Source organism: Chrysemys picta, chromosome 9, assembly GCF_011386835.1.
Source record: "Chrysemys picta bellii isolate R12L10 chromosome 9, ASM1138683v2, whole genome shotgun sequence".
NCBI lineage: Eukaryota > Metazoa > Chordata > Testudines > Emydidae > Chrysemys > Chrysemys picta.
In genome coordinates, this window is record NC_088799.1 from 16,474,585 (window position 1) to 16,499,725 (window position 25,141).

The window sequence follows — 25,141 nt, forward strand, 5'->3', positions numbered from 1 at the left end:
ATCTTCTAGGTGTTTGCAAATTGATTGCTTAATTATTTGCTCCATTATCTTTCCAGGTACAGAAGTTAAGCTGACTGGTCTGTAATTCCCCAGGTTGTCCTTATTTCCCTTTTTATAGATGGGCACTATATTTGCCCTTTTCTAGTCTTCTGGAATGTCTCCAGTATTACTTTTCCAACAGATATTTGTGGTAGTTAAAGTTCCCCAATATTACCAGGTCTTGTGTTCTGGATATTTCTGTTTATTCTAGAAATGCCTCATCCGCCTCCTCTTCCAGATTTAGACCCCTATCATGGTATCACTCCTATTTTCTCCCCCTTTTATCTCAACCCAGAAACTTTTCTGCCTCTCACCTTCTTCTGGATCTCAGAATAAGTGTACATATTCTTGATGTATAATGCAACACCTCCTTCGGTTTTATCCTGCCTGACCTTCCTGAACAAGCTATACCCCTATTTACCAACATTCCCCTCATGAGACGTATCCCACCAATGTGTGATGCCAAGTAAGTCATAATTTAGATTATGCACTAAAACTTCCAGTTCTTCCTGTTTGTTCCCTGTACTCCTTGCATTTGTGTATATACATCTAAGATGTAAAGCAGATTCCTTCACGTAATTCCATCCTCTTTCACATATGACTCTATAGTAATTTACCATTCCTTCTCACTAGCTTGGTGAGTCACCATGCAAAGATGCTCTTCCCCTTCTTAGAAGTTGGTCCAATAAAAGATATTACCTCACCCACCTTTCCTTTTTTGTGGACAGGTTTAAACATAGTTTATGTGATATTAAAAGTTCTATCCATTCCTTTTAGACAGTTTCTTTTTCCTTAAGCAGAGAGGGAAACTTCAGTTTTTAATAGGAAATAGTAAAACTTTTTTAGAACTGATAAATTATAAAGGAGGTGTTTAAAGCTAAAACATTTGACAATAAATAATACTTGTCCATAGCTGTAGAAGTCTCAAGTTTAGCTAAAGATTTTACTCCTCTCTTTTCTTTATATGGAAGTTCATGCATCAGACCTGCTTTATTTTAAACAATCTCAACTTTGTTTATTAGCATTTAATGTTAAAATCAGGCAGTTTTTTGCAGAAGTATTGGACATTTTTATTTACCTATTTTCAACTATATTTTGAAAATATAACACATTCCATTAAAATATTTTGTGCATTAAGCACCCATTTTTATGTGAAGTGTAGCTTGGAAAACAGTGCAGCATTCCACATTATAGTGCAATATTCCATTATATATTGGAGAATTTTGGTGAATTTTTCTTCATATTGTAGTTTGAGGAATTTCCTTGTATAATCTATTTACATGTGTTCACAGAGGACATCAAAATAGCATAGTCAGACACCTCTGATGCACAGCACTTATTTGTATTCTTTTCACACAGCAGTTCATTAACAGATGATTACTGTGCCTGGCTTTTCAGCTTGCTCTGTATTTTGATTGTTAAATGGGATGAAGCAGAATTTCCAGCTGACAAATGGATCTGCAGACCACATCCCCTCTGTCAATTGAATGTCATGACACCTAAACCAGTATGCTGTTGCGATTAGAAAGCTGTTTATGAAGTATAGCCAGGGGACATTCATCTCCATGTAGGCTGGAATCTGAGCACCAAGCAACAAGATGATCATCTGAAGGAAAACAAAAGGTGTCCAGGTGCCAAGAAAGCAGATGAGGAGTCTTGTCAAAAGCTGCTTTTTACAGACAGTGCAATCGCAGTCAGATGCATATGAAAAGATTAAAACAGTCACACTTGTAAAGGAAATAATCCGGACGGACCGCACCATAGTTATAACTTCTGACCAACAAATCACAAGAGCCACACCTATAACAAACAGGATGGTTAATGACAGCCAGTAGCTCTGAACACTGATATAGAAAGGGCATGTAAAAAAGTGGTTCTGTATTTCTAATTCTGCAGAGACAGCTGGAACTTTCAGAATATAAAAGAGGACTGAAATCCATATAAAAACCACAGCAAGTATATAAAATAGTCTTTGACCTATGCTAGCAGGTTTAGGGGTTTGAGCTATAGTCATGTAATAATCCAGAACAGACACAAGACAAACTGGGTAATGCAAGACACCATACATAAGGGAAATTATCTGAGTGAATAGACAAATGTGGTACTTGGTAAATCTCACACCCCAAAGTGCAAAGTCCTCAAAATAGGAGATGAAAGCTATATTCACCAGAACTGTGAAGTCAAGGAGTGCCAGTGAAATACAGAAATATCCCATAAAACTTTGTTTTACATCCAGACTTCTAACTCGCAACATGAAGAGATTGAGCGACACTTTTCCAAGCATAATCAGGAGCAGCATACAGCTAGCTTCAAGAGGTTGATTGAGTTGGCTGTAGTATTGAAGGGAACAATTTGCACAAGACATGGCAGCCATTCTTCAAGGATAAGAGCCAGCAAAATAAATCTTACAGGACGCAGTGGTTCATACCTGAAAAGAGAGTTAATGACAGTCTTGGAAAGTATATTAACTGATTACTGTTGTAACTCCCCTGCCAATCATAACTCCCCCCCCCCCCCGAAGAGATGTTACAAGCCACTTGACTTTCAATGGTCCCTTGAAATGTGTTATCCACTTATGCTAAACAATCTGTTCCACCTTGTATTTAGCTGTGACACTCTTAGTACATTTCCCAGACCTGAAGAAGAGCTCTGTGTAATCTCAAAACTTGTCTCTCTCACCAATAGAAATTGATCCAAAAAAAGATATTACCTGACCCACCTTGTCTCTCTAATTCCTGGGACCAACACAGCTACCACAACACTGCATACAATCATAACTTCGTTGTCAGTCGAGCAGTTATAAAACTCCTACTTGAATTTTCACAAGTCTTTGATTGTGTATAAAGCTTAAATGAAACACCATTTTATTGACAGCAAGTTCCTTTATCTTCTGTACATGTTCTTAGTTTTGGGAATTAAAAGATCTGTCATCTTAAATAATTTAAATTTAGATTTTATTTTTACTGAGCGATTTCACTATTTGTTTTCCATTTGGATTTTTTGGGTTTCTTTTTATAACTTGTTTGCATAGGTTCATTTCTATACAAAGTGAGCCTGGGATGGCTGCTTCACCTATATCGGCATGGTAACATCCTCATGCTTATGCTGTCCTCTGGAAGAAGTCATTTTGCTTTCCTCCATTTTTCCTAGAGAATCAGGATGTGGTAAGATCAACTGTCCTTATCTGTGTGTTTAGAGAAGTGAATAAGAGTAAGTGAATTAGATTGCCACCTAATATAATTTTAAAAATCTGTTTCCTAATCCCACAAAGCCAATAACTATCACTTTTTCATTTTTTTTTTAAAAGTGGCTTTCTCTCCTCACCCAGTCTTCTACAAAGAAGCCACTACAGCCCTGTGGGTGATGTCTGCTCGCTTGTTTTCTCCTCTGCCTGCTTCTCGGAGAAAATTGGGTGTGGGGTGCTTTAAGCCACAGTTTCCCCAGGAGTAGCTCCTCCTGATCGGCCAAGGAAGCCTTACAGATTGAAGCAGCCCAAGTCTAGAGCACTCTTAGGCCCCTGTGCACAGAGGCATGTGTAGTATGGAAGTACCAGTTGTAGTTAAGGTAGAGTTAAGTTTTGCACTTTCAGCCAATGTTCAACTATTTTGTTACATATGAAGAACATAGTGTATCCTTCCCTAAATTACAGTACTTTGAAATTAGAATTAATTTTCTGAAAATTTACAAGTAAATCCATTAACTAGGTTGAGTTAAATAATCAGAAGTGGGTCCTTTAAAAAATTAGTATTGGGTGTCAGACTTTTTGTGTCTAATGGTTTCAGAACAGAGTATGACACTTCAAATCATTAAAACTCAAATTTTGTGCATCAGCTACATTTGAAGAATTTTGGGGAGAATTAATGGTAACTTTTTGACATTATTCTTCATAACAGTTTCTCCTTCAGCAGAGACTGATAAATAATATTCCACTATAGAGAATTCTACAAAGAATTGCCCTCTTTCAAAATGGCAGCCATCTCCTCCTTTTGTTCACTATGAGACTAAGGCTACCAACTGTCCTCAAGGGTGTCAGGGTCCATCATCACTCTGAGGGAATCTTGGTTTCACTTCTGTTGGGAACAGTTGGAGGCTGTGGCCATTTTGAAAACATGCATCTTCCTGTGTTAAAAAACTGAGGCAGCAAAGGTGGGCATATACTAGTGCCAAATCGTGTTTGCCATATTCACATGAGTGAGGTTCCAATTCAACTCCCACTGATTTCAATTAATTTTGAATTGGACCTTTTAGTTCAATTAGCTTCAATAATACTCACTTGAGTAAGGTAAGTAGGATTTGGCCTTTAATAACAGGGGTTCTATTTCCTTAGAGAACTTGTATGTTACCACTTCCATAGTTAAACTCATCTTTAAACATATCTTTCTCAGCTTTTACACATAATTAAATACCACTTTCCCAAGATCGTTTTATATTTTCCCTATTGTAACTAATCTAATCCCATTCTCCATCCTGTGTCGGATCCCATCATGGGTGAAAGTAACTTAAAGGATTTACCGGTATGCCCGAGTCCTGAACAGGGGTGGGGCCTCAACTGGAAGGGGCGGGACCTTTAAATCACTGCCAGAGTTACCAGCTTCAGAGCCCGGAGCCCCGGGCGGTGATTTAAAGGGCCCAGGGCTCCAGCTGCCACTACTGCCCCGGGCCCTTTAAATTGCTGCCAGAGCCAGCAGAGATTTAAAGGGCCCGGGGCGGTAGCGGTGGCCAGAGCCCTGGGCCATTTAAATTGCTACCTGAGCCCTGCTGCTGGAGCCCTAGGGTAGCAGCAGCGGGGCTCCAGCAGTGATTTAAAGGGCCAGGGGCTCCCAGCTGCCGCTACCACAGTGGGGCCCCGGGCCCTTTAAATCGCCGCTAGAGCCCCAGGGGTCCTAGCCACCTCTGCTACCCAGGGGCTCTGGCAGCTTCCCCGGGCCCTTTACATTGCCACCTGGGGAAGCTGGTCCGGTATGCCGTACTGGGGCGTACCGGCTTACTTTCACCTCCGGATCCCATTAATTTGTTATGTTTTTAGTTATTGTGATGTGCAGTCTTAACTTCATCCTAAATTACTAAACTCTAATAGGGTGCTTATAAATACTCTATCATCATTATTAAAGAGCCTCCTGTTTCTTGAAAGCATGGTCCATAGCTCCCTGTGAGAGAGAGAACATAAGCTGTCCTTTCATTCAGTAAGAATGATCAGTTCGCATTTTTCCACAAATAAGAATCTTTGCAGTCTTTATTATACTGCAGATATAACACTTATAATTATCTTAATATAACTTCATATATCAGATCTAGGCATTTTCATGAAACATTTTCATTAATCTTCCCTACACTTTACCCTTCTCTCCTTCCTTATCCCAATTCTCCCCTCAGAGGTTTCTGCTTCAGTTCTCAATTTTTTTCAGCTGCTACAGATCAACTTTTGCTTCCAACATTCTATTTTTAACAAGTTAAAAAATCTATTGTCCAAAATAAAATCTTTCCAGGGGAGCTGAAAAACTTTTTACCTGCCAAGACTTTGGTCAGGGTATTATGTTCCTCTTGCAACACTCATCTGTCTGTCAGTACTTTCACCTGCTTCAGGTGAAAGAGAGCTGCAAGCATTCACCCTGCAGTAGGGTGGTGTGATCAACTGTTGCAGAGGAAAACCCCAGAACTCATGCCATGGCCATTAAGGTAAATAAATAAAGAATTATTCTTCCATTCTCTTTTATGCCTGATTTATTTATATTTAAATCTCCATCCACATCTTGTGACCATTTTGCATAAATAGTCAACATTTGTGAACTAGGTGTAATTTAAATACTACTCTCAATGGGAAGAGAAGACAGGGTTATCTGGAGTTTGAATTTTACTGTCTCCCCAACTTTAATGATAGCTAGTGGATATATACCTCGGGTTAGAAGGTAGCCCTAAGGCTTTCAATATACTATACACACATTTATACTATTAAAATAATTGTACATTTGAAAGCATATTAAGTTCAGCACACATTTAACCTGGTTACACTTGGACAGATCTTTCCACGTTTAATCAAACAGCCATGAAAATACTTTACAGGTGAACTGAAAATCTGCTCAATCAGGAGGCAAATATTGGTCCAAGCTTAACACATGGCTCTTAATTTTGTTTGCACCATCACCTATAAATGTTGTTTGCATGTGCAAATTTAGTCACTGGTGCATAAATACCTTGCAACACTGGCAACAACAGTGCCATGCGAACATCTATTCTCACTTTCAAGTGACGTAAATAAGAGGCGGGCAGCATTATCTCTCATAAATGTAAACAAAGCAATTGGCTGAACTAGAAGTAGGACTGACTGGAGTTGTAGGCTCTAAATTTTTACATTTTTTTTTTTTTTAGTGCATTCATGCTTTAACTCAATTTACTGTGTGCAACATGGCCCACATTTTCAAAAGTGCACATCATGCAAGAGTTCACTCTGTAATTGTGTACTGGCTGTTGCATGTGCACAAGTCAGGCTGGCGCAATTTTGTGTGTGTGTAGGCAAAGAACATTATACAATATAAATTAAAGCACTTATGAATGGATGAAAAAATAACCTGTACTATTCTGCATACATCAATTCTTCTACCTGCTGAACATGTGAGGAAGGACCTGTGGTCAATCAGCATCAAAAGGGTTAGTGGTATTAACTCCTGAACAATAATACCAGAGTCCTTTATTCAAAGAGAGAGAACTTTTGCCCATAGCTCCTGCCCCAAATGTTGTTGCTGTCATTTTCAACTATCCAGCTACTAGTTAAGTTGTGTCAGCATTTCTATTATAAACCACTATTTTCAAAAGGCCTAAAAGGTTCACTGTGGGGTGAAACTCAATTCATGTAGTCATAACATTTTGTTTTCATAGAATCATAGACTATCAGGATTGGAAGGGACCTCAGGAGGTCATCTAGTCCCACCCCCTGCTCAAAGCAGGACCAATCCCCAACTAAATAGGGGGGGAGGGATAGCTCAGTGGTTTGAGCATTGGCCTGCTAAACCCAGGGTTGTGAGTTCAATCCTTGAGGGGGCCACTTGGGGATCTGCGGCAAAAATCAGTACTTGGTCCTGCTAGTGAAGGCAGGGGGCTGGACTCGATGACCTTTCAAGGTCCCTTCCAGTTCTAGGAGATGGGATATCTCCATTAATTATTATTATTATTTATTATTATTATAAATCATCCCAGCCAGGGCTTTGTCAAGCCTGACCTTAAAAACCTCTAAGGAAGGAGATTCCACCATCTGCCTAGGTAACCCATTCCAGTGCTTCACCACCCTCGTGGTGAAAAAGTTTTTCCTAATATCCAACCTAGACCTCCCCCACTGCAACTTGAGACCATTACTCCTTGTTCTGTCGTCTGGTACCACTGAGAACAGTCTAGATCCATTCTCTTTGGAACCCCCTTTCAGGTAGTTGAAAGCAGCTATCAAATCCCCCCTCATTCTTCTCTTATGCACACTAAACAATCCCAGTTCCCTCAACCTTTCCTCATAAGTCATGTGCTCCAGCCCCCTATTCACTTTTGTTGCCCTCCGCTGGACTCTTTCCAATTTTTCCACATCCTTCCTGTAGTGTGGGGCCCAAAACTGGACACAGTACTCCAGATGAGGCATCACCAATGCCAAATAGAGGGAAATAATCACGTCCCTCGATCTGCTGGCAATGCTCCTACTTATACAGCCCAAAATGCCGTTAGCATTCTTGGCAACAAGGGCACACTGTTGACTCATATCCAGCTTCTCATGCACTGTAACCCCTAGGTCCTTTTCTGCAGAACTGCTGCCTAGCCACTCGGTCCCTAGTCTGTAGCAGTGCATGGGATTCTTCCATCCTAAGTGCAGGACTCTGCACTTGTTCTTGTTGAACCTCATCAGATTTCTTTTGGCCCAATCCTCTAATTTGTCTAGGTCCCTCTGTATCCTATTCCTACCCTCCAGCATATCTACCACTCCTCCCAGTTTAGTGTCATCTGCAAACTTGCTGAGGGTGCAATCCACGCCATCCTCCAGATCATTAATGAAGATATGAACAAAACTGGCCCCAGAACCGACCCTTGGGGCACTCTGCTTGATACCGGCTGCCAACTAGACATGAAGCCATTAATCACTACCTGTTGAGCCCGACGATCTAGCCAGCTTTCTATCCACCTTATAGTCCATTCATCCAGCCCATACTACTTTAACTTGCTGGTAAGAATACCCTGGGAGTCTGTATCAAAAACTTTGCTAACATCAAGGACTAATATGTCCACTGCTTTCCCCTCATCCACAGAGCCAGTTATCTCGTCACAGAAGGCAATTAGGTTAGTCAGGCATGACTTGCCCTTGGTGAATATATGCTGACTGTTCCTGATCACTTTCCTCTCTTCCTCGCTTCAAAATTGATTCCTTGAGGACCTGCTCCATGATTTTTCCAGGGACTAAGGTGAGGCTGACTGGCCTGTAGTTCCCCGGATCCTCCTCCTTCCCTTTTTTAAAAAGATGGGCACTATGTTAGCCTTTTTCCAGTCAGCTGGGACCTCCCCCAATCGCCATGAGTTTTCAAAGATAATGGCCAATGGCTCTGCAATCACATCTGCCAACTCCTTTAGCACCCTTGGATGCAGGCATCCAGTCCCATGGACTTGTGCTCGTCCAGCTTTTTTAAATAGTCCTGAACCACTTCTTTCTCCACAGAGGGCTGGTCAAGAAGTGCTCTGCCCCCAGTTGGTTCCTCCAGCACTTGCACCAGGAAATTGTCCCCTACACTTTCCAAAAACTTCCTGGATTGTCTATGCACTGCTGTATTGCTCTCCCAGCAGATATGGTGATTGAAGTCCCCCATGAGAACCAGGGCCTGTGATCTAGTAACTTTTGTTAGTTGCCTGAAGAAAGCCTCGTCTATCTCATTCCCCTGATCTGGTGGTCTATAGCAGACTCCCACCATGACATCACTCTTATTGCTCACACTTCTAAACTTAATCCAGAGACTCTCAGGTTTTTCTGCAGTTTCATACAGGAGCTCTGAGCAGTCATACTGCTCTCTTACATACAATGCAACTCCCCCACCTTTTCTGCCCTGCCTGTCCTTCCTGAACAGTTTATATCCATCCATAACACTACTCCAGTCATGTGAAAAGCGAGAAAGAGTCCTGTGACACCTTATAGACTAACAGACGTATGACGAAGTGGGTATTCACCCACGAAAGCTTATGCTCCACTACGTCTGTTAGTCTATAAGGTGCCCCAGGACACTCTTTTGCTTTTTACAGCTCCAGACTAACATGGCTACCCCTCTGATATTAGTCATGTGAGTTAACCCACCAAGTCTCTGTTATTCCAATCACATCATAATTCCTTGACTGTGCCAGGACTTCCAATTCTCCCTACTTGTTTCCCAGGCTTCTTGCATTTGTGTATAGGCACTTAAGATAACTCGCTGATCATGCTGCTTTCTCAGTATGAGGCAGGAGTCCTCCCCTCTTGTGCTCTCCAAACACTTTAAAACAAACCTTACTGTATTATAACTGCCACCAAAACAAAGTTGTTTTTTAAAATATATTAGAGACACGGGATGAGGGTTGCACTGAGTAGAAAACTTAATCTTTTCTTTTTCTTGGTCTTGTGGTGAGAGCAATGGGTCAGAGAGTGGTGTTTAGGGAAGAAACAGTATTCGTGCCAGCAAGTGACTGGCCACAGAAAATCAACACTAGAACTGGGAGTAAAACCCTGGCGTTCCATTGCATACTCTGCTCTGACTGTTAAACACATCGCTTCTCTTAGAAATCACAGGTCTCGGGGTGGGTGGGGTCTCTCCCCTGCTGGGTGAGATGGGGGTCTCGGGGCGACTCCCTCCCAGCGGGTGAGTCGGGGCGAGGGGGTCTCTCCCCTGGCGGGTGAGGTGGGGTCTCGGGGTGAGGTCTCGGGGTCTCTCCCCTGGTGGGTGGGGTGGGGTGGGGTCGCGGGTGAGTCGGGCCGAGGGGGTCTCTCCCCTGGCGGGTAAGGTGGGGTCTCGGGGTGGGAGGGGTCTCTCCCCTGGCGGGTGAGTCGGGCCGAGGGGGTCTCTCACCTGGAGGGTGAGTCGGGCCGAGGGGCGAGCCAGGGTCTCTCCCCGCGCGGATGAGGTGGGGTCGGACCGAGGGGGGCGGGAGAGTGTCTCCCGCAACCGGCCGGGGCGGGCAATGCGGGCAATGCAGACAGGCTGCCCAAGGCTGGGGCGGGCGGTTTGTGCCGGTGGTGGGAGCTCTAGGGATGGGGGGAAGCCCAAGCTCGCTGAGCTCGGAGGAGCCAAACCCACCTGCAGACGCTGCCTCCTCGCCTGGCAGCCCGAGGGAAGTGGCTTGCTGCGCCCCAGCCTCCTTCCCCCCAGCCCCGGACGGGGCTGCCTCACAGCTCCCCGGTCGGCGCTGTCCCGTGCCGCTCTGGGGGCTCGTGGCTGCTCCCCCAGTTTCCCTGGGGGGCAGCTGCGGCTGGCGGGGTCCCCCCAGGCTCCGCCCTGGGACGTGAGACGGGCCTGGCGGAGGAGCAGCAGCCCACAGGGAGGGGACTGCTGGTGCGGAACAGCGCACACAGCACTGCCCTGCCTGGCGCCCGCGGCGCTGGGCGGGCCCGCAGAGCCGGTTGGGTCCGATGAGAACAGGGTGTAGCCGCACCGCAGGGCCCCTCTGCCGCTCCCCTGGGGGTGGCTGGCCCCGCACGCCCCCTCCACCCGGGGCGGGATGAGGCCGATCACACGCCTTTCCCTAGCTAGCTGGACTCCTGCTGGCCGGGGTCAACGGCGCTGGCACCCAGACTGGAAAGATAGTTTGCTTAGTTTCTCTCCTCCCCGGGGCCCCATGCTGGGAAAACAGGCGCCCAACTTCCTCATACTTGTGCGCGTCTTCAGGTCCCAGGAGCGCAAAAGGTCAGAGCATGGAGCACGGGGGTGTTTGGGTACAGGACTTTGGGCTGTCCTGTTTCTAGTCAGAGACTCCTAGACGTGTAGGGGTGGCCGGGACCTGGAGAAGTCATCAACAGAATCAGCTAAACCTCCACCAGCCTTGCGCCAGGGGGTTTGGCCAACCTGCTCTTAAAAACGCCAGTGATGGCGATTCCACAACCTCTGGTGGAAGCTTGTTCTAGACAGGGCCGGTGCAAGGAAGTTTCGTGCCCTAGATGAAACTTCCACCTTGCGCCCCTCGCCCAGCCCTGCGGCAGCTCTCAGCCCTCCTGAGGCACCTCCCTGCGGCAACTCCCCCCCGGGAGTCGTGCGGCAGCTCCCCACCCCAGCTCACCTCTGCTCTGCCTCCTCCCCGAGCACGCCTTCCCCACTCTAATTCTCCTCCCCTCCCAGGGTTGTGGCGCCAAACAACTGATTGGCGCCGCAAGCCTGGGAGGCAGGAGAAGTGGAGCAGCGACGGCGTGCTCGGGGAGGGGGCGTAGCAGAGGTGAGCTGGGGTGGGGAGCCCTGTGGCAGCTCCCCACCCCTCTCGCCCGGGGAGCCGTGCTGCAGCTCCCCACCCCAGCTCACCTCTGCTCCGCCTCCTGCCCGAGCACACCACCCCCGCTCTAATTCTCCTCCCCTCCCAGGCTTGCGGTGCCAAACAGCTGAGTGGTGCCGCAAGCCTGGGAGGCGGGAGAAGTGGAGCGGCGCCCGCGCGCTGGGGAGAGGGCGTAGGAACACTGTAAAAAAAATTGGGGGCACTGCTTTTTGGTGCCCTCAAATCTTGGCACCCTAGGCAACTGCCTAGTTTCCCTTAATGGTAGCACCGGCCCTGGTTCTAGAGCTTAACTACCCTTGTGGTGGTGACCCCTCTCTCCGATGCCCAGCCAGGGCCATTGGAGCAGTGGCAATAAGCACACGCAGGGAGGCAGAGGGTGGAGTTCACAGTAGCTGCAGTCTTTTGGGGGAGACCCTAAGCCATTGTTGGAGCTACTGGGCGGGGAGGAGAAGATTGTGAAGGGAGCCTGATGGGGGTATTATTGTGTAGATTGAAGTTAGAGACTGGGGACTGTGCTTGTGCTCCCTGAGTGGGAGATGAGAACCAAGCACTCCTACCCCTGGTCTAGGGCAGTGTTTCCAAAAAGGTTGGTCCTAACCTACCAGTGGATTGCAGAAGGCACTAGGCAGCAGGTCACAGGCGCAGTGAGGAGGAGAGAACTGGGAGGGGAGGGGAGTTGTAGAATAACACTGCCCTACATTCACTCCACAGCAGTGGCTCCAGTCCTGAAGTCTGGGTCCTGCTCCCCACTCCAGGTACTACAACCTGAAGCACAAGGTTACACTACTGCTCCTCTGTGATGATGAAGGGGCAAACAGGCCACATTTGAGTGAATGCTGCTGTGGGATGAGCTCACTTTCTCCCCCCCCTCCCCTCTTCCCCACATACAGGGGCCTCTCCTCAGTGCTGGGCTGGGATTAGGTTTGCAGTGCTGAGGCACAAGGTGCTGTTGTGCGTGGTGGATGCTCCCTTGACAGGGCAAGGGGCAAGAGTAGGCAAAGGACGCTGATCCCTATGATTTTGTGCCACCACCATGAATTTAGACCATGGCTGGGCCACAATAAAAGACAAAATGCAGATGGGGGGGGGGGAGGTTGCCTTAGTAAAAAGTTTGGGAACCAGTGGGCTAGGGATCAGTCATGGGGCCCATGAATAGTCAAGTCCAAGTGAAATCAGCAATCTACAGCATCAGGCTCCAGGAATTTTCAAGTTTGGAATATGGAGTGTACATGTTTTGTTTTGAAATGATTTTGTTGGAGTTTGAATGTTTAGTGTGCTGTTATATTCCTTTTCTAGGCACTCAGCTGATAGAGAAGATAATTCCAGGTGAATGTGGATACTGTTTCCTACTGTGTTACAGTGATCCTTAGTTTGCAACTTGCCAGCATTTGCCAGGGAAACATGTTGAGACCCAAACAGTGAGGGATGAGGATGTTGGTCCAGGAGAAGATTTATTTTATAAAGTGTAATTACTGAAGCGCAGTAGGAACTTGATCCAAAGTCTATTGAAGGCAATGAAAAGAGACCAATTTTAAACCCCACTGTGATTGATCAAAGTGGAGGACATACTCCCAATAAAATATTAGCACCTAGAGCCCATAATAGGTGCTTTTTAAAATAAGTTGCCATAAATAAAGTCTTGTATACAGTGGGGATGGCCAGTGGATGTGCTTAGTGATTAACAATTAATATGCCTGCTCAAACCCCAAGCTTGTGTGTGGCAGCTGGGCTTACTGGCACATGAGGTGATTATCCCATTCATGGGCTCTCCACATCCCCCTGCCCTCAGCACAGGGGAACCTGTGGCAGCTCCACTGCCAGGGACTTCTATTCCTACAGCGTGATGGGTAGGAATTGTAACAATCTAACTGAGGATTTCCAGAATGCATAACACTGGTTCCCACCGCATACATTTGGACCAACATGATCATGATGTTGTCATTCTTGTGTAGTCAATGGGAATTAGAGCCATGGAGAAGAGGGCAGGATTGGGCCCTGAGTCTGTTCCCCATTACAGAGCAAAGCCTCTGAATACTTGACAAATCAACCCTTTTGCACCATGTTTCCACACTTAAGACTCATTAAAAAACCAGGAAACAAATTTGGGAATTCTGCCTAATGTCCTGGTTACAATGGCATTAAAATTATTACCATTACATAGTGCTTTTATTGAATGTTTTCATATCCACAGTACAGCTCAAATGTTATCTAATCTCATAACCATATTTGTTCTTTCATAGGAGAACTTCATAGCGAGCTGGTAAACCTTTACATATAACAATACTGTGTATACAAGTGAGAAGATATTTCCCCCAGGAATCTTTCTTTGAATAGAATGTAAATATGGTAAAGAGACTGGACTTGACTCTAGCTGGGGATATATGATTTAGGGTGTGTTCAGGGCAAATACAATGTCATTGTTCTGTGGAAAGGAGGTAGCCCCTCCCTCTGGGAAAGTGGGAGGTGGCTCCTCCCCTCAGGAGGAGGGGAAGTGAGTTGGAGAAGAATGGGGACAGTTGAGGGACAGAGGCAAGCAGGGGGAACCTGAGAGAAACACAGAGAAACAGTCTGGGAGTAGCTGAGAGAAAGAGAACAAGGGGAGGGGATAGACAGAGGGAAACCGGGACTGAGAGAAACCAAGAGTGGATGGAGAGGCTTAGACTGGGCAGGACAGACAGAGACATGCAGGAGAGGGGCCCTTCAGTTTTAGAGCTGTCTGGTCAAGTCAGTCCATATTTGATGGCATGTTCCTTGAGCATCAGATCCAGCCATCTCCTATCACTGCTTCATACTGTCCCAGAGATCCAGAACAGGAGAACCAAAGGTCCTTCAGATCCCATGGGTTCGGTCTACTGTGTACCTCTGTAAGCAAACACCACTGAGTCAAATCCATCTCCACAGGAAGTTCTGAGAGGCGCTTGAGGTTCAAAGACTCATTTGGGCATTAGACAGCACCTAGTGAAAGATTGGGAAAAGGGGAACCTGGAACTAATAATAATAATCTATAAGATAATAGCCTGTGCATACACATATATATTGAGGGACCGGGTTATATATAGTTAAGTAAACTTAGTAGTAAGTTATTGTGTGTGTATTCAAATCATTTTTATGATATATATTATTAATATATTTAATGTTATTGTAGGTAGATGGAATCCAGTTCTATTTGTTCTGGTTTACATAAAATCCCTGTTACGTGTTTTTTTGTTTAAAAAAAACAACCAGTTGTATTGTCTTACCTACCGTTAAATAACCTTTTTTCACAGTGTAACACCCACCCAGCTCTCACCTGCCGAGTAAATTATACCAGTCAGTGGTTTTGGGACAGGGGGACCCTCGACTGTATTGCAAATTATAACACAATAACTACTCTGAGAGGTCAGTTTATAATAACTTTAGAAGAGGAATGGTTAGCATTAAAAGCAAAAAGCAAGCTGCTTTTCCCATCCTTGATGTTCTGAAAGATTAAGGTCTCTTTAGTAATGAAGCTAGGAGATTGTTGCTTGTTTTGAACATCCACAAAAGCTCCTGCAATGGCTTCAGGAAGGAAATGTGTCAGATTTAAAGCTAGTTGACTTTGATTGTGTATTATCTTTGATGTGTAGCTTCTGTTTTTTTTTTAATCGAGTTAAGAACTTTCCTTAACCACTTTCTTCCTGTTTCCCCATCAAGCTATTGACTTTTGTGTTTTTTTTAAAGCCACTTGCTGATATGGTATGTTAAAGATATTACGGTATTTTGGATTGTCTATAGAAATTCAAAAATAAAGTCTTTTGGGATTGTTTCAGTGCATATGGAAACTTTGACTTCTCTTTAAGCACAAACTCTTATTTAATATACTCTAGTATAGCTAAAAGCGGAGTCTTTAACCCATTACATTACTATTTTAATATTTTTTCAGGAAAGTTTACAAATACTTAACTCCTTTAAAGATAAAAAGTCCTGTAGATTTGCTGCCTATAGCTACTTCCTTGCACTTTTATAGAACCTCTTGTGATGGGTTTGGTCACAGAAATTCCCTCAAGATTGTCACTAGATGTGCTGGGATACCACTGAGAATAAACTCCCCTGCCAGAGAAGCCTTCCCTCCACTCCCATCTTGCTGAGATAGACACACCAGTCCGCTACAGCGCAGACCAAGAGGTTGGGCCACGCACCCTGCAGTTCACAGAGACGAAGATTCACTTATCCCAAGGGCTTCTCAGTTAACAGGGAATTTCCCAACACTCAGTATTCAGTCTTTCTGGGAGCCTAAACCCCAAATGAATCCATTTTACTCTGTATAAAGTTTATATAGGGTAAACTCATAAATTGTCCACCCTCTATAACACTGATAGAGAGATATGCACAGCCGTTTGCTCCCACAGGTATTATTTACTCTGCGTTAATTAATAAGCAAAAGTGATTTTAAGTATAAAAAGTAGGATTTAAGTGGTTCCAAGTAATAACAGATAGCTACACCAATCTACACTAGTTGATCTGATTCTTGATGCTGAATGTTAGGCATCAGAGGACATCCCTTATTAAAAGGGACAAGTGAGCTTCACTCTAAGATATAAGGCACCAAATAAGGAACATTCTTGTAACATCACATACCCAGTGAATTTTCAGACAGCTACACTATGGAGACTAGACCAAATTCATCTCTGGAATAAGGATCACAGCTCCCAGTGAAATCAATAGAAGTTATGTCTGCTTATTGCAGTGCAGGCATGGCTCACGATTTCTAATTACAAGTGTCACTCTTAGCGCTCTCTTTCTGGGAGCAACCAGTTTAGCTGCACTGAGATTACCTCATTTTTCTTAACCTAAGGAAAAACATCATTATGGCAGGTTTCAAATCAACACTGCAAAATAGAAACCTTAAACTATCTTACGATGCAGAGAACAAACTCACTTAATTCCCAATACCATTTTCCATTTCCTCATACCAACAAGAGCTCATCACCACACAACAGAGCTAGAAGGGAATAAATGCAGGTAGTTGACCTTTTATAGTTTCCTCTCCTGTATAGGTTCTTCCTAGAGAAGAAAGAATTTGGCCCATTATTAGGAAGTTGCAAGGTTTAGATTGACCACCTGTTGTTCTCAACTGCAAATTGAGACACCAGCTCAGATTCCACTGCATTAAAGTGGCAGTACAGAATTCAATACAGAGTCTATATATAAAGAACATTACAGTTTTGTTTAACACTGACCTGGTCTGAGCCAAGTAGGTTCCATCTTCTCAAGTCAAGTTATCCATGACCCCCTTCTTTTTCTTAATTTCTTCTAGTCATAACTCAGTTTATCCTCCTGTAGCCTCCCTCATAGCTGTATTGTCAGCAACTCAATGAGCTGAATTTCTAGTTGTATAATGACCTCAAGTGATTGTACCCTAAGCATGTCACACAAGAATTCCACATTATTCTGAAAAGCTTCTTCTGATTTTTTTCTGGAGAACAAACTGAGCATTACTACAGCATATAAGATATAGCTGTGGAGTTCTATATTGATAAATGAGCTTCATAAGTATGAACTATTCAAATGAATGAAATACCCCTCAGAGATCAAGTGTCACTAGCAATTTCTAATTGTTTGAGGATGATCACCCTGTTAGACTTACAAAACCTAGGGCCAGCAAGTGGCTATAGAATCCTTCTGTGAGTGTGAGGATAAGGGAGAGATAGGGATTAGTAGTGAGAGCACTTAGATGACATGAAGAAGGATAAGAAATGGAATTGAGGGTTGGGAGCCAAGACTGTATTCTAGTCCCAGTTTTGCCATTGATTTACAGCATGAGCTTCAGCATTTAAAGTTAATTAGATTAATCTAACTAGAGTAAACAGAAAAGTGCCCCTTCCTGGAGTTCAGCTTGGTCCTGTGTCTTTCAGCTGTGGAGCCCAGCATTTGGAAAGGCATTCTCTCCCTTCTGGTTCCCAAGAAGCCACTGTTTAAAATCTTCCTTGGACACCTATATAAGGTGAGATAAAGTTAATTTTTTGTCACCGGGACCAGGCAATGCCCTCTTGTGTTTGTGTCTGATCTGAAGTCATGGGAATCTTTCCACTGAACTCAAATGGGAATGATGGTTTAACCTCTGTGTCTGTTTTGCATTGTTGTGAAAGCTGTCATGCTGATATTCTATTCCTTTCATTGAGAGGAGTGAGGTGATATCAATCTACCTACGCTGGCTGCTCCCAGGAAGAAAGTTGCTTTCTAGTGAACCTTACAAGTGAGCCACATTTTCTCCTTCTGTGACTTCACTGGGAGCTGTACTCCTTATGCCTTTAGTCACTTAGCATTTGCAATTCTGGCCTCACTTCACTTAATTTGCAATTCTGGTACTGCTATAAGTGGCCTTTCATAATCTAGGCCCTCAGTAATTGAGTAATGTCTCTATGTCTCTGCCCTGAAGTTACAGTCAGCTAGGAGGGACTGGCTTTTGGTTCTTAGGAGCAAATCTACAACACAGCTTTCTCAGTTTAGGGTTGATGTTAGAGTACTATGCAAAGCCCATGTACTATGTCAGGTTCATTCCTATTTGGCTTTTGATTCCCCTTGTGTTTTTCTCCCCTCTCTCCCCTCCCCACAATGTATTAATCCCATTCCTTTCCTAGTCCTTACATTAACTGGGAATAGTTTCCGCTTTTGTGGTTAGGAAGGTTGCAGGAAGTCTATTGTGCTTGTGGTCAATGTTTTGGTTCTTGTTGGTGGCCTGCCTACTTGGCCTTCATTTATGATGTTAATGTGTGCTGATTTCATCATAGGATGCTTATATGCTGGTCTCTTGGATATAAATAGTCCACTCCATTCCTCAATTTCCTCTTCTATATGAGGTGGGTAGTGATATTTACTCTTCTCACAGTGATGTTGTGAAACTACATTGCTAATAGTTAATGCTTTAAATGCCCTTTGAAATCCTCCTTAAGTACAGGAGTGCAAAGTGTTGTTAGTTTAATAACAGTTGTCCTGTGCATCATGTTTGTCGGAGTATAAGTGCTATATGGCTGGGAGCTGGTCTTTTTATATGTTTTATAGCACTGTCTACTGTGCTGTTTAAATAATAATGGGCCAAATTATCCCCTCTGCCTGAGAAGAGGAAGAAAACCAGCAGGAGTGTCTAGACAAGGAGGTTGGTTCCCTCTGCAACATCATACCTTTGTCCTTGAACCTCCCAGAGGGCCTTTGACTAGAATAGGGATTCCTATGTGGGGATGGAACAGGTTGGAGGCAGGGTAGAGGGTGGTACAGGAAGGGGGGTTAACTAAGTTTTTTGCTCTGGGCTTATGCACTGCTGCTTCACTCTAGGTGTCTGGATGCCTATCTCCCACCTAAGCCCCAGGGCAATTCATGAACCAGGGGAAGATAGGCATTCGACTGCTAGTCTTGCCCACAGGACCCGATCTGATAGGTGCCCTCTGAGTATGCATACCATATTGGGCTCCATTCAGAAGTCAGCTAAAGGAGGAGGAGATGGTGATCATCTTATAACTTTAAGCCCAGTGGTTAGAGCACTCACCTAGTATGTGGGAGACCAAGGTTCAATTCTCCCCTCCCTGCAGTTGTGGGAGACTGGGGACTCCCAACTCTCAGGAGAGTGCGCTGCCCACTGAGCTAAGGGATAGTCTGACATGGGATTCCTTCAGTCTCTCCTGTTGAAGCTGTATCATTGAGAAATAATGAAAGACTGATTGGAGCAGGGGGACTTGACCAAAGGACTCCTGTCCCCTAGGTGGGTACTCTAACCACTTGGGGTGTAGGAGGGTGCTCTAGGCTGGGACAGAGGGGTTCAGAGGGCTGGAGCGGGCTCAGGGCTGGGACAGGGGGTTGGGGCACAGAAGGGGGTCAGGGGTTCAGGCTCTGGGCAGTGCTTACCTCAAGTAGCTCCTGGAAGCAGCAGCATGTCCCCCCTCCATCTCCTACATGGAGGCGTGTCTAGGCAGCTCTGTGCAGTGCGCCGTCTGCAAGTGCCGCCCCTGCAACTCCCATTGGCTGTTGTTGTGGAGCCACGGCGGGCAGGGAGCCTGCTTTAGCCTCGTTGTGCCTCCAACTGGACTTTTAATTGCCTGGTCAGCACTGCTGACCGGAACCGCTGAGGTCCCTTTTCAACTGGGCGTTACGGTAAAAAAACGGACACCTGACAACCCTACTCAGGGTTGGTGTAGCCTATTAGAATGGAGAGAGACTCCGCTCTCTCATGACGACTTTATTACTTTAGACTGAGAGTCCATGTTTTGCTCTGTGTCGAAAGTTGTTAATGCCAGTAGAGCATCTACCAGTGGCAAGTGACATTCTGGCACTCACAGGAGGTAAATTCAGAAGCAATTGGTGCTCAATTTTATTGTGTTTGCTGTTTCATTCCATTTCAGGGGTTAAATAAACTTGCGAAAAATGAGAAATGCGATAATCCTTTATTTTAAAAAGGTGATTACTCTTATAGTTTGGAAAGATGCCACAAGCTAGCCTAGTGAGAGTCATGTGTCTGATCACCATTTCTATGGACTCTTACAAAAAGTAGCCATGCAACAAGCAAACTTACTACTGGGTATTGCTGTACACTATGAGGTAGTAAGCATTTTGGCCACAAGTAAGTGTTTGCAGGATAGGGCCCTGATAGAGTTTAGTATTGTGCTTCAGGTTTAATTGCAATTAGATACAAACCAGAGCAAGTTATATATCCTGGAGTTAACTCCTAGAATATAACTGGCTGCACGCACACACCTGGATGACATCAGTGATCAGAACTCTGAAATCCCTCTTCACCACAGTTTCTTTTTCTCTGTATTCTTGAATTCACAAAACATACCGAATTACATAGGAAGTTTGTGAGATGATATTTTGCTTTTCAGGAATTGGTGTGGCTTTTCTTGTTGTCACCTGAAACATTGACTTATTTACATTGTGACATTTCCTGTTGCTTCCTATTACCAAATCTCAAAATGTAACAAAGCAGTACACTGAGGAATGAGTTAGAGGAAAGGCACCTTCCAGTGGAACCGATCAGTGGATATGCCACATGCATTATCCTCCATCTTATCATAACTTACTAGGTACTCATGCAATATGACCCGTGTGCTACTGTGTTGAACTCTGACAATTGGAATGAATGAGATTTTGTTGTCTCATTGGAATGTGTTGCAAAATCCTCCCTCTCAGTAAGGAAACACTTAAACCCCGCCTTAAAAAGAATCTCAAGTGAAGATGCCTCCTTCCAACTGAGTTAGTGACTTGGCTGGACTGGTGTGTGTGTGTGTGTGTGTGTGCGTGTGGACTGGTGTATGAAGGAAGAGAACCAAGTTCATATTCCACTCTGTCTTACTATTGTTGTCTATGACTCACTATCTTGATCTATTCCTATCTGCTCAACTGTGCTCTCAGAATGGACAGACCTTGGGATGTTACCCCATCCTAGGAAAATAAAATGCAGCATACATGAGACCCACTGGTTTCTTATGTTTGGTTTTTTGTTTTTTTTTATTTGAGCATTTCTTTATACGTAAAACAAACATTATTTTCTTTCTTTGACTGGGTGGCTCTTTTGGATTTTTCTTTAGAGGGTCCCTTGCATCTTACTCAGCTTTGAGAGCGAGAGCTCAGGTCATTGAAGGACTGAAATCAAGGATTTTACCTAAGACAGATGGCTTTGACCTAGAAAAATACAAAAACTAAATGCAGTTCTGTCTCTGGACAGTCGCTCATTACTCATTTCCTCCAGCCAGGCATTGATCCTGTAAAAACAGAAATCTTGAGGATCACTTAGATTCTTACTGACCCATCTCCCTTTTAGATCTGAATGGATAACCTCTTGGAAAAAGTATCCTCTCTGCTCATTCATGCATGCACTGTGAGTTGAGCTGGGCAGACTCGGCTCATTGTGTAAACTGGTTATCGCCATGTAGGCCACATGCTTCCATAGAAGCCTCTGTTGATCTCATAAGGCTTATGGGGTTCTCCTTTAAAGCTTTTGAGTGTTATGTCTCAGGAACAATGTTATAAAAATTGGATGTGGATTCTTTTACAGGTCTCCTGAAATGGTGGCGGTGAATGGCTCTATCTCCTTAAACAGGGAAGGTACCAAGACATCTCCCCTACTTACAGGAGCCTATTTTAAAACCTGCTTCTTCTCAGTGCAGAATCAAGAGAAGATTCAGATCTTTCAATGTCACTGTCTGTATAAATGAAAATCCCAAATGTTCTATTGGACATTTGTTTTCCTCTCTCCTCTTTCTCCTGGGTCTCTAGATCTGTCTGATGTGGCATAGGTGACATCTCAAAGGGTTAATTTATACAAGGCTATGTCTTACACAGGCAGCTAGCAGAAGTGTGATATCTTAAGGGAAATCACAGCCAAAGAGTGTTCTGACAGTTTAATGCTTCTAGCTTGATACCCTGGCTCTGAGCTTTGGTGGGCAGCATTTCTGTGGAATCACACACAACTGCCGTGCTCCCTCAATCTAGCTCATAGGTGCCTCATCATAAGAATGAAGTAGGGCCCTATGTGCTAGGAGAGGCTGCAGTCCTTGTGGAAAGGAAGAGAATATAATATTGGGGCATAGGGACACAGCACCTGGACTAGGAGACTGACAAAGCTGGGAATCAAATGAGGATTTTCTGAGTGGGAGCTAACTGTATATAGCTGGCACTTATGTATTGCAGAGACAGGTGCCTTAGAAGTATCCATGAGACCTGTATAGGTATTTAGAATGTGTGCATCACCATCAATCATGGTATCTGAGTGCTATAAAACTTACATAAGAGATTTGGGTCCCAGTTCTTTCTCTGTGCTGAGTGTAGGAATGGATTGGTGGCTGGGGTTGAGGGAGGATGGCTTTAAGCCATATTTGCATTCCATGTACTCTGTTTGGAAGTGCTATAGCCCCAGCATGGGTTACAGCAGCCTCAAGGCTGCTTCCACTTTGCTTCCCATGGGTCCCTATCCATCGCTTCCCCCAGCAGTCAGTGTGGTAGGTGCTTGAAAGTTTGTTTATTGCTCATTATTTAATCTCCTCTGAATTAATCTGGTAATTGCTATTACTCCATATGCAGTGTCTCATGTCCGAGTGCTTAAAACAAACAGATCACGTAGAATAAAATTTCTCAAAAATGAAATACCTTGCACTTGAGAAGAGAGGTCATTTTGGGCCCTATCCTGTGAAGTGCTGAGCGGAGCTCTGCCAGCCTCTTTTGATTGCAGTGAGAGATGAGAGCCCTAAGTGTGGCACAGGATTGTCCCCTTCTTCACTATCTTTTCTTTAGCACCATGTTGATTTTAACTATGTAACAAAGCCCACAAGCTTTTTGTTAAGCGTCTATCAGTAAGTATTGTAAATAATGGGCTGGATTGCCCCTCCAGATTTAGGATGTTGGCATTTACACCTGCTTGCAACTGTGGACACGTTTTAGGGTGGTGGCAGTTAGGGGTAGCTGTGCAGGAGATGGAATTCACCCGGGCTTGTGGCATGCAGGAAGTGGTGCCACCTATGCCAGGGGAGAGCAGCTTTAAATGTTGGCTGGCGCTTCATAGCAGATACCTTTCCAGCAGCAGAGTGGGGGAAGTGCTGAATCAGTGCATCATCCAGGTACTGTTGCACTGGCGCAAGGCAGGACCCTGGTAGAGCCAGGGTTGCAGTTAGCATGCACAGCATGCTACTGGGAGCTCTCAGCCTGGGTTCTGCAGTGAATCTGGCCCTAGTGTGTTTCATGTCACAGCTTCCTCAAATTTGTGTGGTTTAAAAACTGTCATTGTCCTGCAACGAGTGCAGAGAGCACAAAAGGCTGTTGCAAGAGAAAAGCTGTGGTGTGTTTACCATTGTATAGAAACAGAGTTTACTTCCCTGCTGAGTCCTTGCTGTTTCTTCCTCTCCCGGGAATGAACTAGAGATTATGCTGGGGAATGGACAGGGAACTCTGCCTTCCATCTTGGAAGCAGTCAAGGTTTTCTCTGCATTATTCATGCAGTCCTTTGAGTTTGTTTGCTTCCTTCTCCCCCGCCCGCTAAACAAACACGTCAGGACCAACAAGCCTACAATAGCAAACCAGCATGCAGCCCCAGTGGAAGAAAAACACTGGGGAAAAGAAACAGACTTACACCTATCCAGTGAGCCTCCTCCTCCATGTCTTCAACCCCTTTAACCCTTCCACCAACAAAGCGCTATATTGCAGCCTCCAACTTTCCAGCAAAAGATGGTTGGTCCGATGAGAGTCCCTTTGCAGCTCATTAAGACAGTTCTGAAATTGCTCCGAAGGACTAGCACAGAAAAACAGAATGGACTCCCTGCTTCCATGATCAGAAGTTTGTGTGCTGCTTCTGCATCATCCCCAGCTCTGGCTGGTTCAGGCCAGGTTATTCTCGTTAGGCACTGGGGTACATTGGAGGTAATGAATAGTTCCATGCACTATGACCCTACATCTCCTTAAACTTCCTAAAGAGCCCAGCTGCAGTGCCATGCTTTAGAAAGGTGCAAGCTGTTTTCTCCTCATGGCTGCCTCATCTCCTCTCCTCCCCTCCTTTTGTGGTGTCTTGTGTTCAAGGGGCTAGTTGATACTGTTCTTTTCTGGGTGCAAGAACTGTTAAGTGCAGTTGTGACTGGCCTCTGCATAGGCTCACAGAGTCTTCTCCCCGCAATTGGACATCTTACAATCTGTCCCTCAGGGAGCAAGATATAGGATCAGAAGCATATCTAAGCTACAAGATTCCAAAGAGATTAATAATGTAAGCGTGTACTGGGAGAAATGAAAGGACCTGAGAGTGGCAGGAACTTCTGTCAGGAGTATTGTATGAGAAACTAGTATGTTTATTTATAAAAAAAAAAAAAAAAAAAAAAAGGTTGGGCTGAGACAGTATGTGGTGATAAAGGTTTTATTGTATTAAATGGAAACTTAATAAACTATTTAATTGACAGAGAAAAAAAGAGCCACGTGTTTATAAAAAAAAAATTGTTACATCTAAGAAAAATACTGCACTACTGTTCCATTAACGGGATGTTTTCTGTTTCTTATAATCTGTCTCTTAAGGGATTCCTTATTGCTATTAATTAGGGCTCCTGTTCAGACCTATTTCCTACCATTTGTTCCTGGGCTGTTTTTCTTAAGTAGATACTTCAACAATTTCCGTTGTCAACTTTTAATTCAAAAAGCTTCTCTTAGTCGTAATCTGTTTCCAGATACTCAGTTGAAGACCAGTAAACCCTACTGTACATCGGTGTATTCTTCTGCTGCATGTTGCAGCTCATCTTTCACACAGGTCACAAATGATATTCAAATCCAGCTTTGAATCATGATCAGTATTTCATTTACTGAACTAGCAAGTTTCTTTAATATTTATAACTGCAGCATGTTTCCCCATCTGTGATGTAACCATTGCTCCTATATGTTATGACACTGCAGTTTTCCCTGCTTGTCTTTATCTGGTCGTAACAGCTTTGGTAGCTGGATAGGCAGAGGTGCATACGGTAAGGCTCTGCCTCCCCTGCGATGAGAATCAGACTGGTAAACACAGATGGAGCTGGCAGGTGGACCAGGCCTAAATGAGAGGTGCAGTTGTTTATAATGGTGTTTGTTCAGCAGCTGGAGCAATAACTCAGATAACTAGTTTACCAATAACTTTTCTCTCCTTGTTTGTTTCTGAAGTTGCTGTCTGGTGATGGGTGCTATATAG

At 44.4% G+C, this 25,141-nt stretch overlaps 1 protein-coding gene across 3 annotated transcripts; it reads right to left on the bottom strand.

Annotated features, from left to right (window-relative positions):
• Nucleotides 1-1,028: 1,028 nt before the first annotated feature.
• Nucleotides 1,029-11,384, bottom strand: GPR160 (G protein-coupled receptor 160). 3 transcript variants are annotated; one of them, XM_065557782.1, is made up of 2 exons: nt 11,296-11,384; nt 1,029-2,467 (listed from the first exon to the last, which is right to left on the bottom strand). In XM_065557782.1, exon 2 carries the CDS (start codon nt 2,411-2,413, stop codon nt 1,406-1,408), a length of 1,008 nt encoding a protein of 335 aa, XP_065413854.1. In that variant the 5' UTR covers nt 2,414-2,467; nt 11,296-11,384; the 3' UTR covers nt 1,029-1,405. The 3 variants fall into 3 exon arrangements, with proteins under 3 accessions (XP_065413854.1, XP_005299301.1, XP_023958375.1); XM_005299244.4 differs by lacking the exon at nt 11,296-11,384 and adding an exon at nt 10,320-10,894; XM_024102607.3 differs by lacking the exon at nt 11,296-11,384 and adding an exon at nt 10,092-10,311.
• Nucleotides 11,385-25,141: the final 13,757 nt, after the last annotated feature.